Source organism: Rhea pennata, chromosome 16 (assembly GCF_028389875.1).
Source record: "Rhea pennata isolate bPtePen1 chromosome 16, bPtePen1.pri, whole genome shotgun sequence".
NCBI classification, from domain to species: Eukaryota; Metazoa; Chordata; class Aves; order Rheiformes; family Rheidae; genus Rhea; species Rhea pennata.
In genome coordinates, this window is record NC_084678.1 from 11139710 (window position 1) to 11153976 (window position 14267).

Below are 14267 nucleotides of genomic sequence, written 5' to 3' on the forward strand. Positions count from 1 at the left end.
TTATTAATCTTGGAAGCATCGTGCTCTTTTTGATATGTTTGAAATATGAGAATAAGAAAGCCATACAGGTTTCTTAACACGAAAGTCTGACCTGGTCATTCATTATCTGTGTAGTTTGATATTTACCTATTTCCATTTTGGACGTACACTCTGGGGTAGCAGATTAATGAAGTTCTTTGAAAACTTCAGGAACCTGAAAATCCACAAAGCGCCAAGAACAAAACTTTCCAGGTCAGCAATTATTGTACTTTTGAGAAATCTGGAGGACAGCACACGTTTGTACTGCAGCTTGTACAGAATTGGTCAAAATCTTACTCAGAGTGACACTGTTACAGATCTTTGGGTCTACTAAATTTAATTTGTGAAATGACAAGTAAATGTGGATTTGCAATATGGAAGCAATTAAGGATTTTGAAATAGCTGATTACTGGGCTGTCAAGGTCAGTTCAAATAAATTATATCTCATCTGTTTGGTTATCTTTCAATCTTAAATTAAGAACATGTGTGAGCAGCATGATATACTTACAATTGAACAGTAATCCTGACTTTCTGTTAACACTTGTTTCACGTTGGCACAACTCATTGGCTGTAGTGGTGTAATATTAGTTTGTAATGTGCACCCACATGGTCTCAGAAGTTTGCCTGGGCAGCCAAGGCTGCCCAGCCTCCCCAGGATTGGGGTAAGTGCCCTGCCGTCTCGCAGTCCACCTTGGCTGGCGCTTGTACCAGTGATTTTCGACTGTACAGCAGCGGGAACTGCAGTCACTGTAAAGTACCCATTGCAGTAGGATTTCCAGAAAAGTGACATTTTCACATAGTGCTGTGTGCTTTTTCTTACTCTCTCATTCCTTCAGCTGGAGGCAGTGTTAACTTGGCAAAGGCAGCACGGTTGTGCTAACAGGCTGACTGCTGTCTATGTAACCGTCAGGCCGCCTGTCAAGGTGTGCTGAGTAGATGGCATTTTTTTTAATATACATCATTTCTTCTGATCTTGCGAGGGTTCAAATTATTTCCATCCTTCCTCAGAACTTTGGAAATATTTTATCTTGTGATAACAGAAGAGAAACAAAACAATCGCATCCCTGGAGACCCAGGTGCTGCACGCACAGGGGAGAAGCACGTGCGGCTCAGCCTGTGCTGCGCCTGCAGGGAGCCTCCTCCCTGGCCAGCTCACTGACACCTGATAAGGTTATACAGCAGGAAAGGACTTAACACATTCCTCAATACTCAGGATAGCCTCGGTTGCAAAAATAGCGTAGTGGTTAATGGTTAAATACACAAAAGGAGTGGGAAGCCAAAGCTCTGTGCTGTAGGGCTTAACTCCCGTGTGCCTTTGCCTTGCCACCTGGTGTAGTTCACCTCCCCGGGCTGCCCCTGTGCAAGGCAGTGTCTACTGCACCCTCAGGTCAGGAACGGCGCTTGGGAGAAGTTACCAAACTAGCCAGGTGAAAACATAGCCTGGAGACACTCGTGGGCCTAGGCATCTGAACAGCGTCAGGAATGAGCCCTTAGAAAGTTTTGTTGATAGAAGTGGGGCAGTCAAATGATATCAAAAGTCCTGATAAAAGATTTCAGAGTTGACCACAGTAAAAATCAAAACTTCTGAGTCTTCAGTGGTTGCAGGTTACAGCTATCACTACCCCCATAATCACTTCCCTCTGCACCCTTAGTCATCTGTGCTGTTGCCAGACGTAACCGCAGTACTTGTGCTCATGTGTTGTTACCTAAAGGTATAGTTTGGGGCATGAATTACTGATACAGGAGAACGTATTGAAAGAGCAATGACAGCTTATAGCAATATAGATTTAAAATGACTGATGAACAGAGTAGAATTTTTTTTTTTTTTTTTTTTTAATATTCTCTCTTCTGGCTGTTTCTTCTATTCTGAATATAGGCATGTAAGCCAAAGAACCTGAGGGAACCATAAAGCAGAAGGATTTTAGCGCTTGAATTTAAGTAACGTGATTGTGTAAAATTTCAAGTTGAAGCCCAATAAGAATATTAGTGAGAGTTGAAAGTACCACAGTATTTTTCAAGAAGAAAATACTTTCTACCCTGAAAGACTTGCAAGACTCTTGCTACACTACAAAGATTTTAGAATAAAATTATGGAAGACTCTTTATAGAAAAAGAACATTATTTTATTACAAATCTGACTATTACAAAATGGACTAGAAAGATTCAAATAATGCACAAATTGCTTTACACATTTTAATATTGCTACATTTAGATATCCAACAAAAAACAACACCAAAGGAAAACAAACAAAACAAGAGGCCAACAAATGCTAAGATTTTTCATAATTTCAGAATATATATTAAAAAAACATTAATGGTTATATATATAAACCTGCACTTGAAACTGCATCATGGGGAAAATACTAGTGACCGTAATAAGTAATTGACTGTATTATATGCAGGGCAATGACCACTTTAACCCTTAGATACAGGTATTGAAATCTCCACAATAAATAAGCCTCTTGGAAATGTTTAGGTTTTCTATTTCCAACAGTGCTTTGAAACATACATTTTATATTACTCATCTGATGAGGAAACTATCCTGTTAGGATAACCACTATTTATGGCAGAACCCATAGGATTCTAGTGATTCCATTTATGAATGAAGCCTCTCATACAATAAAAGGCCACTAAGATTTTTGTAATAAAGACATGATGAGATGGCTTGTGTGGGAGCTGGATGCATAAAACACTGTAGGTTTGAATGGAATATGCAGCAGTCACAATATTGTAACTGTTAAATTTTAAGTACTGTGCAGGCATGATGAATAATTCTGATTATACAGCTTTGTTCTTACTTCCCACTTCCTTAAGGAAGGGAAAAAACTTAAGGAAAAATATATTTCTATTATTCTAATTTTTAAGCCCCTTATTACAGACTGGCAGCCTAATTCCCAGTTTAATTCCTGACACTAGTAGTCTGATAAGGATTAAGCAACTTTCTTTTCTTTTCAACTGACTTCTCAAAGCATTTCAACTGAGCTAACAGGAGAAGTTCAGTCCAGACTGTTGTTTCCCCAGGTGTGCCAAGGTTGAAACCAGCTCTTTTCAGATAGCCTGTTGGACAGCTTGTAGCTGCAATAATTTCACTGTGCACTATTAAGAGCTATATATAACCACTCCACAGCTCATTATCAAACTTTTTCCTGCAGAATCCCATGGCTGCACTAAATCACTGTATTTGCACAGGTATATGAATGTGCATGGTATTTCTTCTTTCCTTTTGACACTGCTAAGTAAAGCTGAACTAACTAACCACATTCCCCAAAGAAACAATATTGGAGCTTTCGTCAACACTATTTCCGTCTCTCAGTGACTGGTCAGGCGATGTCTGTTGCAATTTTCCATTGGTTATCATAGGTTTTGGCTTTTCCTGTGGGTATATGTTGTCTTCAGTAAAGGCAGCAGTAGAATTGTTATTTGTCTTCTATGACCTATATGAGGGAGAGGGGGGGAAAAAGTATATAGTGACCTGTTATTTAAAGGAAACTGAACAAACTTCAGAACGCAGTTAGAACCCTTATTCAAATCAATCTGGGTTATTTTTCCAGTGATACTGGCCAACCAAGTAGTATCTCACATACTAGTTAAACATCACTTAATTTCTAACTTGACATCTTAATCCTATATCCAAGGCCCAATTTTCCAGTTTAGATTGTATATAAATAAGCTAACAAAAAGCTTGTGAACAGAGAAAATCTAACATTCACATTTTTGAAACTGAAGACTCGCATAATAAGCTTGCAACATTCTATTACCATTTGTGCAAAGATGGTTCTTTTATTTGCCTTTCAGCCTAAAATCTGAAATAAGTTTTCTAATCTAAGCTCTTTAGTGTACTGGTATACTATTCCTTGACTAGGGCATTTTCTTTTTAATTTGGACATCCAGAAGACAGTCTAAACACAGATGCTCAAAAATCAAATGCTATTTTTCAAGAGATATATTCTAGAAATAGAGTGGAGAATTGCATTATGTTATAGCAAAGTAATGGTTATTTTCCCCAGTAGTATATATTGGTTAATTTTTCCCCACCATTTCTGCTGTGCATCGCAAACTAGAATGCGAATGTCAGAAATAGGCCATACAATATTTGCCATTTGTATTGCATAAAATAGTTTTTTGTTAAAAGTAATGAAACATGATTTCATTTAATAATCTCACACTGTAAGAATAGAGCACAGATAAAAAGTCTGTACTCTCACTCACAGTTCTTTGAAAATTTTGACTGAGGTTTGAAGATAAGTCTCTCATACTCAGGAGACCCTTATGCACATACCTTATCGTCTTTGAAATGCAATGGGAAGCTCTCGGCTGGGAATCAGTATTCCTGAATGGAGTGTTTCTACTGGTTTGCTGTCAGTTGCTACAATTTGGTATTTGCGAATGAGCTGAAACACAAACATTTCAGTTAGCATGTTTTGGCTTCTAGACTATCTGATTAGGATAGGTTTTGAACAATTGTACATTGTGTAAAGAATGCCATTTGAGAGTATTTACCCAGCAGAGGGCTAAATGAAGTTGTAGTTCTGCTAAGCGACGTCCGATGCACATCCTCTTCCCAATGCCAAATGGAACATGAGTAAAAGGATTTACTAAGTTCTTCTGGAGCCAGCGCTCTGGTTTAAATTGAGTCCAGCCGTTAAAGTACTCTTCATTGCAACCCAATGCATGGGTATTTATCATTAGTACTGTCTATAAACAAAGCAATAGACACAATTACAAATTGGCTTGGAGCTACCAAGCGAATCAGCGTTTTAGTGGAAAAATTTAATGCAACTACAGAGGCAAGGAGTTTCCTCTGAAAAGTCTTGTAATTCTCTAAAGATTCATTCAAACACAGTAAAGGTCATTTTCCTCAAAAAATAGTGTGGAAAATTTGAGAAAAAAAATCTTGAATTCCCACACTATAATATTTTTGTCTAAATTCAACAGTTGTGCAAGCAGGTACAACACCATGAAACTGCATCAGGACACATTCTAGAGAGGTGACTAAATAGGAAGCTACTGATTTGTTTCCGTTTGTGAAATAAAGCTATTAGGAAAGAAAACAGAAAATGTAGAAGAAGAGAGAGAAAGAGAGAGACAACCATCCTTCTGAAGTCAGAGTATCATCTCCTCTAATTTAATTTTGTCCTACATTTAAACAGTTCTCAATTTATGGGAATTCTTGACTCAAATTTCTCATTCAAACCTTATTCAGGAGCTAGTCCTTCAACAAGGTCATTTTGAGATCGAAATATGACAAGCTTCAGTGTTTTAGAGGACAATTAAACTGCAATGAAATACTTAAACTAACCAAATTGACTTACCCCTTTGGGTAGTACATAATCTCCTAGAACCATTTCTTTGTCAATAGTACGAGTGGTAAATGGCACGGATGGTGTTAATCTACAGTGAAAGAAACAAAATGTGTTAAATTGCCAGCATTTTTTTCTTCCTGTATGTGTAATAGTTTACATTAAATAACAGGGTACCCAAATTATATGTAGTAGACAATTCTTTCTGCATAGTGCAGACTAGATGGTAAAACTGATGATTTACTTTTTGCAAGTTACTTGAAAATTTTACCTCATGGATTCTTTCAGACATGCTTTTAGGTAAGGCATTTTCTTCAAGTTCTCAGCACTTGGACTCTCATTAGCAGCCAAAACACTCTGTATTTCCTTAAAAAGTTTCTGCTGAACATGTGGATTGCGTGAAATGTTATACAAAGCCCACAGTAAACTATTGGCAGTCTGAAACAAGTCAAAAAGAAACATAAGATCTCCACTTAAGGTGACAGAAACAAGAAGTTCCCAGAAGTTCAAAGCTAGGTTTCTAACATGAGCGCTTTGTGGGTGGCCACTGCCTAACAGGATTTTTTGAGTCTAAGAGATTATGAGCCATCTCAGTTGTTCTCTGAGAGAAAGCAAGAGGATAAAGAATTTTTCCAGGTAAAGTTTCACTTGCATTCAGGCCACTGAAGCAACTACAAGATGAGCTCACTATCACATTTTTGTTCTCTTGCAGGTTATTGAGGAAAGCAGAGAGTTGCAAGGCTGCTAATTAAAAAAAAAATGTTTTTTTCAACAGTCAGGTTTACCGTTTCAACTCCCGCAATCTGGAGCTCTGCAATGGCAGCATATAGCTCTTTCTTGGAAAGTTGTCCTCCAGCATAGATGTCACACAGGAAATCCTCATGAGGGTTTGCAGAATGTTTTTCCAGTCGACTGTCAATTGAATGCTTAGCTGAAGAGGGAAGAACAGGAGGTAATTAATAAACATCTGAAAACGAAACTTCTGAAAACTACTAGGAATTCTGCATTCTAATATTAGGAAAGGAAATCAGTAATGTGTTGAGCGACAGATTTAGCAGACCAGAAATACAAGTGTGTAAAACTTACAGGCTTGGCTTTTCAAAGGGAATCAAGACGTTAAAAAACAGAGAGATAAAATTTTAGTGCTCAGGCTCCCTGAGGGAAGTTTAAGCCTTGGATTTACTATGGGAAGGTAAATATAAATGCCATCTCTATGTGCATTTTTAAAAATACTGTTGACTACATTTTGCCCACCCTTTCTCATGAATATCCCAGTAGTTAAGACCAGTTCTTAGTAAGGAACTGTTCATGTCAAGTGAAGGTGCCAACTGTTTGTTCTGGAACAAGACTGATTTAATGTCTTTCTTAACCCCCATAAACTAAAAAGCAATAGAATAAGTACACATATGGCTAGCGTGATGAAACCCCCGGAAGTATAAGGTACTCAGATACTTAAGAGAAATACGCCGCTCAGCATTACAATAATAAACGAACCAAAGCCTTGCTTAATCTTTAGCTAGAATTATCACTGTCTAGGAAAAATTGAAAAATATGAACTTCATATTTGGAGTTAGAGTAAGTTTTGCAATCTTGAAGGCCAATCTGTCTTAATAGAAAATTCTGTCAGAAAGCCAAGTTGTACCTTATGATTAATTGCTTCTGTTTTAAGACTTACAACTATATTCCAGGTTACTCAGAAAACATGATTTCTTTTTTAGTAAACAAACTTTTGTTGCGTGTGAAATTCTTGTTTCTCAATAGCGAAACTGCCCTTCCTTTCCTTACTTTTCACAAGGTGTATACCTTGCCTTTAAAGTGATATATCCTTTCCAGCTCTATACTTCTATAATAACTCAGTTGGACTCAGCTTTGCTGGCTCATTAATTTCTGGAGCTTCTTTGGATTTGGGGTGTTGCCACACAACCAGTGCTAAGCATTAGTCATAAGAAAACAGTGCTCCCATGCTTGCAATCAAGAGGTTTATGGTCAGCAGCAGCAAAGGTATCTCAATCAGTGCTCACGGTAGCAAACAGCAGCAGAGTAAGACATAACAATTATAAAGAAAGTTAATTCCACCAAGTGGGAGACAGAGCAGAAGAGAAAAGAGAGAAGTTATGTTTAAAAAAATAATAATAACCTGTTTTAAATATATTATCCCATGCTTTAGTATGAGCTTGCCAGACTTTTGTGTTCAAACCTTTGTGAAGCTCCACTGGGGTCACCATCATCATTCCAAAAGTAGCCATCATCTGTGGTAGAGAAACAGCTTTTGAAATCTTTCTTAATTTACCTGTCTGTAATTTGTGAACAAAATTAGACTGCAATAGGAAGCAATTTTCACTAGATCAAAAATTCAGGATTCTGATAGTATTTCTGTCCTAGATAGAAAAGGTAGGATTCATCCTAACTAGGCCTTATTGATCTAAAAACTAGGTATAGTCAGTGGAGAGTAAGAGGTTTCAACAGTAGGTGATTCATCCTACTTATTTTAGGCACCTGTTTTAGAATTGTACAAACCATCCTTTGGCAAGGCCTCTCTCTCCACTGAGTACAGATGGAGCTGACTGGCTACTAGGCCAGGCCAGAAGGCTATCTTTTAGATGGCTAAAATTAGTGAGATAAACATCACCAGAGTCCAAGATGCAGCAAGACAACCAGTAGGTGTGCTTGCAAGAGTGACTAACCTCCAAATCCAGCATATTTACAGAACTCCAGAAGTCCTACCCAGCATAAGTAGCAGCATTGCACAGCAGGTGTCTATGAGGGAGAAGAAAATTAACCGACCAACCTGGCAGCTGTATTTCAGGGATCACCCTGATGCCTATACAGCATTTTCACCCCACAGGTTTAGGCTTTTTGTCAGTTGGACAATCAGATGGTCAGTTACTAGCTTTGCACATTTGAGGGCCTCAGATGTGCAAGGATGCAAACCAGAAGCTTGAGTTTCTTTTTTCTAGGGGACTTACTTAAACCACTACCCTTTCAGAAAATGACTACAGCCCCAGGTAAAGACTAAGGCATCTCTTCCGTACCGTTTTTACAGCCTTGATGAAGTTCAAACCTTCTTCTTCTACATCATGCTGCAGGAGACCAAATCTTTTCCTATACAGCACCAGACAGATACCTGTTGTTGAGCAATATTCTCTTAAATGATATAGAGGAGAAGGTGCCCACCATTTATTTCCATCACACCATTTGGATTATCCCGCTGAAAAACATTCTCTGCGCTATGATACATACCTGAGAGAAATGCAGTTCAAAATATGTTCTGCCCAGCTGACTTAGACCCACTGCAGCAGGAGTATCTAGCTGTCATGCCCTTTCAGCAGCACTTCTTCACAAATGAGGGAACCACTGATCCCCTCATATGAGCAGCAGATCATTCTGCCAGGTATGGCTGGTGTATTTGGCAGCTAAGCTATTAAGCAACACTCCTGAAGAGAGCTGAGTCGCAGGGCCTGAAGAGGCCATCTAGTCCAGTGCTCCCCTCCGCAGCTAGAAATCACTTGCAAGCACTGGCGCAAACTGGACACACCCCAGCAGCTTCCATCTCTTTTCACCTGCTTTCTATTTTATTATTATTTTTTAAGCTGACACTTCCTCTTCCTCCTTTTCCCAAAGCAGCCACCACCACTGACAAGGGTGAAGAACATTTTCAGGAACTCAAGAGGCCAGCCCAGAGCAAAAGGCATCTGGCCGAGCTTGTTGCATTAAGCACTACACCTGGCCATGCTTTTTTGCTGAAGCCTTCTGATGTAGCTTTTCCTTCTGCCAGAAGTCATTCCTAGTTAATGCTTCCTTAGTTTACTCTGAAAGACTTCTAAAGATGGAGGCTGCTTTCTGGATAACTGTCTGGAGAATTGCACTGTGATTCCCACAAGTTTTAGATGTATAGTTCAGAAATAACTAGCCTACACTGTCATAACTGGTTTCACCCTATCTGAAATGCTATGACAGGTAGAATATGCTTATCATTCTCAGAGGAAAAAACAAAAACTTACTTTCAAATGACCATTTGTTGAATTCTGAATATACATCTTGAATTTGTCCCTTGTGATTACAGAGATCATCCATTCTATACATGAAGTCCTCCAGGACCTAAGTAGAGGAGAGAAGAAAAAAAGAGATTAAAGAGGAGACCATCTAATAGAAATCCCAGGTAATTTAACATTTTCATTTATCTTTTAAATACCTGACAATCTCACATAAAACAGGAATACTTAAGTTTCCTGTTTTTTGAACAAGATTCAGTCTCCCTTGTGTTACTGTATCTGGATTTTGCATGACTCTCATCCTATTACTGTTTGTACTTGGATGAAACAAGTTTCCTCTGTGGGGATGAAGTGCTTCTGTCAGACACCGGGATAACACCACAGAGTTTCCCAATAGAGGATTAAGCTGTTTATCACTGATGCTCCTCAAACTCAGTGAGGAACGTAGAGGTTAAAGAGAGAGTCATTCCCGGGGGGAGGAATACAAGAACAAAGGGGAAAAGGCACAAAACGCTGAATGCCAGCGAAGGAAGCCAGAGCTCTGCAGGAGCCGATGTCACTGTGGAGTAATCTCGTTGTCTGTACAGACAGTCTCAGCTACAGGTTTGGTCAGACCCTGGTACTCACTCTGTACCTATTATTCCCTGAGTAGTTTTAGAGTGCTAATTCATACTGTTGTCGTGGTAGAGCAGCTCAGTAGCTATCCAGGTAAACCAGATCACTTGATCCAGTTTTATTTCCCAGGAGTGTGGGGAGAGAAAGAGCTTCTCGGAGTCGCAGTACCTCATTGATGGTGGCATCCAGCTTCACAACTTCCGCTGGTTTCATTAATTTCTTTTGAAAGGCGCTTCTTACCCTCTGCCAGTCCTTTCCTTCCCTGGGTTGAATTAAAGACGGCAAGGATGAGAAGAGAGCGTAGGTTAAATGGGAAAAAAAAAAACAAACAAACAAGCCCAAACCAGAAAGCGCAGCACGTGCCGCGGGATGTCACGGCCCGCGGGGAGCGGGCAGAGCGCGGCGGCTCGCCCCGGCCGCCGCAGCATCCCCGGAGCCGCCGGAGCCGCCGGGGCAGCCCCGCACCCTCCCCGCCCGGCTGCTGCCGCTCCCCCGCGCCACTTACAGGATCAGCAGCCCGTAGCCCTCATCGCGATAGTCGCGATAGGCTTTCCAAGGCTTGATCTCCAGGCGCTGGGGGCAGGCGCTCTCCCGCCGGTACAGGGCTTCCAAGAGGCAGGGGGCTGCGATGTGCACGGAGTCGAAAGCCCCCAGCTTCATGCGGAAAATCTTCCCAAATTTCCTGTGGTAGTCGGCCTGGGGGGGCAGCAGAGGAGAGCGCGCTGAGCGCCGGGCGCCCCCTCCGCATCCCACCCGGCCCGGCCCGGCCCGGCCCATCCCGGCCCGCTCACCAGCGTCTCGTGCTGCCGCTTGAGCCCCCCCTTCCAGAGGACGTCGGGCAGGCTGCCCATGAGCGGCCAGCGCGGGGGCCCGGGCAGCGCGGCCAGGGGGTGCCCGCGGCTCCGCGCCGCGCACAGCGAGGAGGCGGCCCGCGGGCGCGGTGCCGCCGCCGCCGGGGGAGCTGCGCGGCCGCAGGTGAGCGCGCGGGGCCGCAGGAGGATGCTGCAGCCGCCCATGGCCGCGGCGAGACGTGCCCATCCGCCCGGGCGCATATATGTATATATAGCACCGGGGAGGCTCGCTGGACTTTAATCGGGGGCCAATGGGAGCTCTGGGTGGGGTGAGGTGGGGCCGGCCGGCGTGGCCCGGGCAGGCTGCGGGGCAGGCGGTTCGGCGGAGGGTTCAGGCGAGACGGGAGGGCGCCGCGCCAGAGCCGCGGAGCCTCGCGGGCCGCCCGCGCCCCCGACGGCCCCGACGGCCGCGGCGAGCGCCGCAGGTAGCGGCCCCCGCCCTGCGCGGCGCCGCCTCCAGTTCGCCCCGGTGCTCTTACCGGGCTTCTTTCTTCTTTCTCTCTCCCCTCTTCTGCCTCCCCCGTTTTAATTTAGCTTTTCAGAGGTGCGAGGCTGCCGGGACGTTTCTGCAGGAAGCGTGGGCAACTGCGGTGTTCCCACGGCTCGGTGCAGGTGACCGAATAGCTCAGTCGTCCTTTGGGTTTTGCACTTCAAAGTGAGAGGATAAAACGTTAAGGAAGCCGAGGAGTAGCGAGCTTTGCTGGGTGCACTGTCCTTACCCTATCTGGCTGACTAACTACTTACTTACGAAAAGGGCATGTGAGTGCATCACCTGCAAAGGCAAAATTCCCTTCGCTATTAATTCTGGCTGCTATTAAATTCTGACAAAAGCCAGCTGTTGACACAAGAGTTTTAATCGAAAACCACACTGTAGCCCTCAGAGAGAGCCAAAGGCTTTCACACTACGTGGAGGCAGAAGAGGTGGCCAGCACGGATTCAGCAGCCAGGACACCTCTGTGCTCAGCTCTCCACCCTTCTCTTCTTGCAAGGGCAGTCACAGAGGCTGCGGATTTTGCTGCCATAGACACCTATAAACCACAAGTTTTTCAGGAAGAACAGGCATACTATTATAAGCACTTGATCTCCCCCCCACACACACACTACTTTTTTTCCCCCATCTGCCTCCAGTTGCATTTTGTGACTCAGCTCTTCATCTCCTTTATTTAAGAAGCTGGTCGTGAGATGCGGAGTCTGCAGATGGGTGTGTTAGACATGGGACAGAGAAATAGCCAGGAGACAGGGTTTGCCTCTGAATCCAAAAGCAGCCTGTGAAGGGTGTGTGTACACACCGCAAAGTCAAATTACTAACCAGAAAAGGTGGCAGTGAACAATACAGAGAAAAAAAATGGATAAAAGCAAGAGCAGGACATCTCACTCTAGAGTTTTAGAGCAATTGCAATTTTTCTACATCTTCTCAGCAAACAATCCTTCTATTTCAATGTTTTTCTTCTACAGGCTCATATTATGTGGGCCACAGGATCAGAGCACTTTCTAGGTGGGCTGTACAGAGGCACTTTGAAATTAAAGCGCGTTCAAAGGTGTGCTCTTCTCTCTCTTTTTTTAAGAAAACACTACAAAAAGAGGTTAATATTTTTGTGATTTGTTTGCTTCAAATCAGTTCTGAAACTACATCTTGCTGTCCTTGTAAATGGGGTATAGTTCAGAGTTTGTTCAATGATAAGTACTGAGAAACCAGGCAAGAAAAGAGACAATCTGTGTGCTCTGTGGACACCTGTCTACTTGGGGGAATCAAAACGAACTCATTTGAAGGATCACAGCTCAGTGCCTGTGAAATGATCTCTTTAGAAGAGTCTGGAATAGACAAGTCAAGACTAGACTGGGCACAGGTCAATTTTTCCATGTTCCTAGCTGCAGTAGGAAGGAAACCACCCTGTTAATACGAAATCTTCTCTATTAAGCCATTTTTAAATTACAGAATGGAAAAGGTTTTACTGAACTTCTGCGGTTGTGATGTAACTCTCTGGCAAGGAAACTTGTGTGTTTGTAGCTCAGCTAGGCCTGGAGCTGAGAGAGCTAATGATTGTCTCAATTTCTGGTAAAGTGCAGTTCTAAGGGCATTTTCAGTCTTCACTTCTTCCTCCCCTTCCTTTTAGGAGATCTCAAAAACAAGCCTTTCAGCCAGATCTTCTCACGTGACTTTTAGAGCATATCAAGTGTTATTTTAAGTGTAAAATGACACTATTTATAGGATTTTCGAGTTCAAGAATTGTGGCCATATCCTTATTTGAGTTTACGACCTAACTTGTCCCTCCACAGAGACACCTGTAACGGGAGCATGTCACCATCATCCCACAGCTGTCTACCTGTGGGACTTTCTATGTATGAGGACCAAATTTTTCTAATAATGGTGACAAGTAGTGACAACTGCAAGTGGAAAATCCTGTTCACTTTCACACTGTGAAAAAAAATATTAGTAGGTCAAAGACTGGAAATATTTTCTGAAGATCAAAGCTAAGCTGTGTGTGATATGTATTCTTCTATGCTTTTTCTTTTGCTACAGAAAATACGTGTTTTGATTTCTGAAGTCTCAGATGTCAGCAGAGAATGTTCTTCAAAAATGATCTGCCAGAGTAATACTTCTGTAGAAGATCTGAAGTGGACTGTGGTAGAGGTACAGAAACCCTGCATTACAGTGTATCTTTTTCATGACTAAAACATTAATTTGTAGGTGAAGTCCAAGTTTTATAGCTACTTCCAAAGCACAAGCAATTGCTAGTTCTACCTCTTGGGAAACCATAGTAAAATATTCTTTAAATAAGGCTTGGAAAACCTACCAAACTAAGAACTCCTCCGCAGGATGTATGAGACTGAAGTGTGATCAGAAATCTTACTGCAGCAAAATAGCTGAACTTCCAATATATTGCAGAAAAACCCAGAAGCACTGAACTAGTGCAAAGTGAACCAAATGCTTTTCATATAATGAATTTCAAACATACTAAACATTATCAAACCAACTCCTCAATCTGAAGGAATCATTAACTGGTAGTGGATTTTCTTCCTTAATACATGTTATTCTGAAAGATTCCTATTGTGGCGTATTACACAATTCCCATCTCCTGATCTTTGCTCTTTCTCCTTACTGGAGTAACCTTTTTACTGTTTTCGTCCTAAAAATGCTTTCAAAGATTTATGTTTATTTATTTATTTATTTATTTATTTATTTAATCCTACATCTTAAAAGTGCCACAGGAGAATGAGTAGATTATGTAAATAATAGATCTGTCATGGACAAGGTATTTCACAATGCTGAGGAAGACAAACTGAATGCAACTTGTAAACTCTAGTGTCTAAACACAAAGCTGCTATTCCAAGTTTTTAGTAATGTTTGTTTATACACTTTTAATTCTGTGTCTCTTGCTAGCTGAGGATCTTGCTGAGTTTTCTAAATATTAATGAATTGAACCTCAGCCTAGGAAATGGGAAAGTACTGTAATTCCCATTTTACAAAAGAGAAACTGAAATGTATTTGAAA

The 14267-nt window shown here is 41.8% G+C and overlaps 1 protein-coding gene across 1 annotated transcript; it reads right to left on the reverse strand.

The window, feature by feature from the left end:
• Positions 1 to 3379: 3379 nt before the first annotated feature.
• On the reverse strand, positions 3380 to 10939 carry LOC134147837 (1,25-dihydroxyvitamin D(3) 24-hydroxylase, mitochondrial). Its single transcript, XM_062589354.1, has 12 exons — positions 10715 to 10939; positions 10429 to 10619; positions 10092 to 10185; positions 9318 to 9414; positions 8349 to 8440; positions 7454 to 7565; positions 6102 to 6247; positions 5588 to 5754; positions 5329 to 5407; positions 4517 to 4711; positions 4296 to 4407; positions 3380 to 3450 (listed from the first exon to the last, which is right to left on the reverse strand). The coding sequence occupies exons 1-11, from the start codon at positions 10937 to 10939 to the stop codon at positions 4297 to 4299; spliced, it is 1509 nt and encodes a 502-aa protein (XP_062445338.1). The 3' UTR covers positions 3380 to 3450; position 4296.
• Positions 10940 to 14267: the final 3328 nt, after the last annotated feature.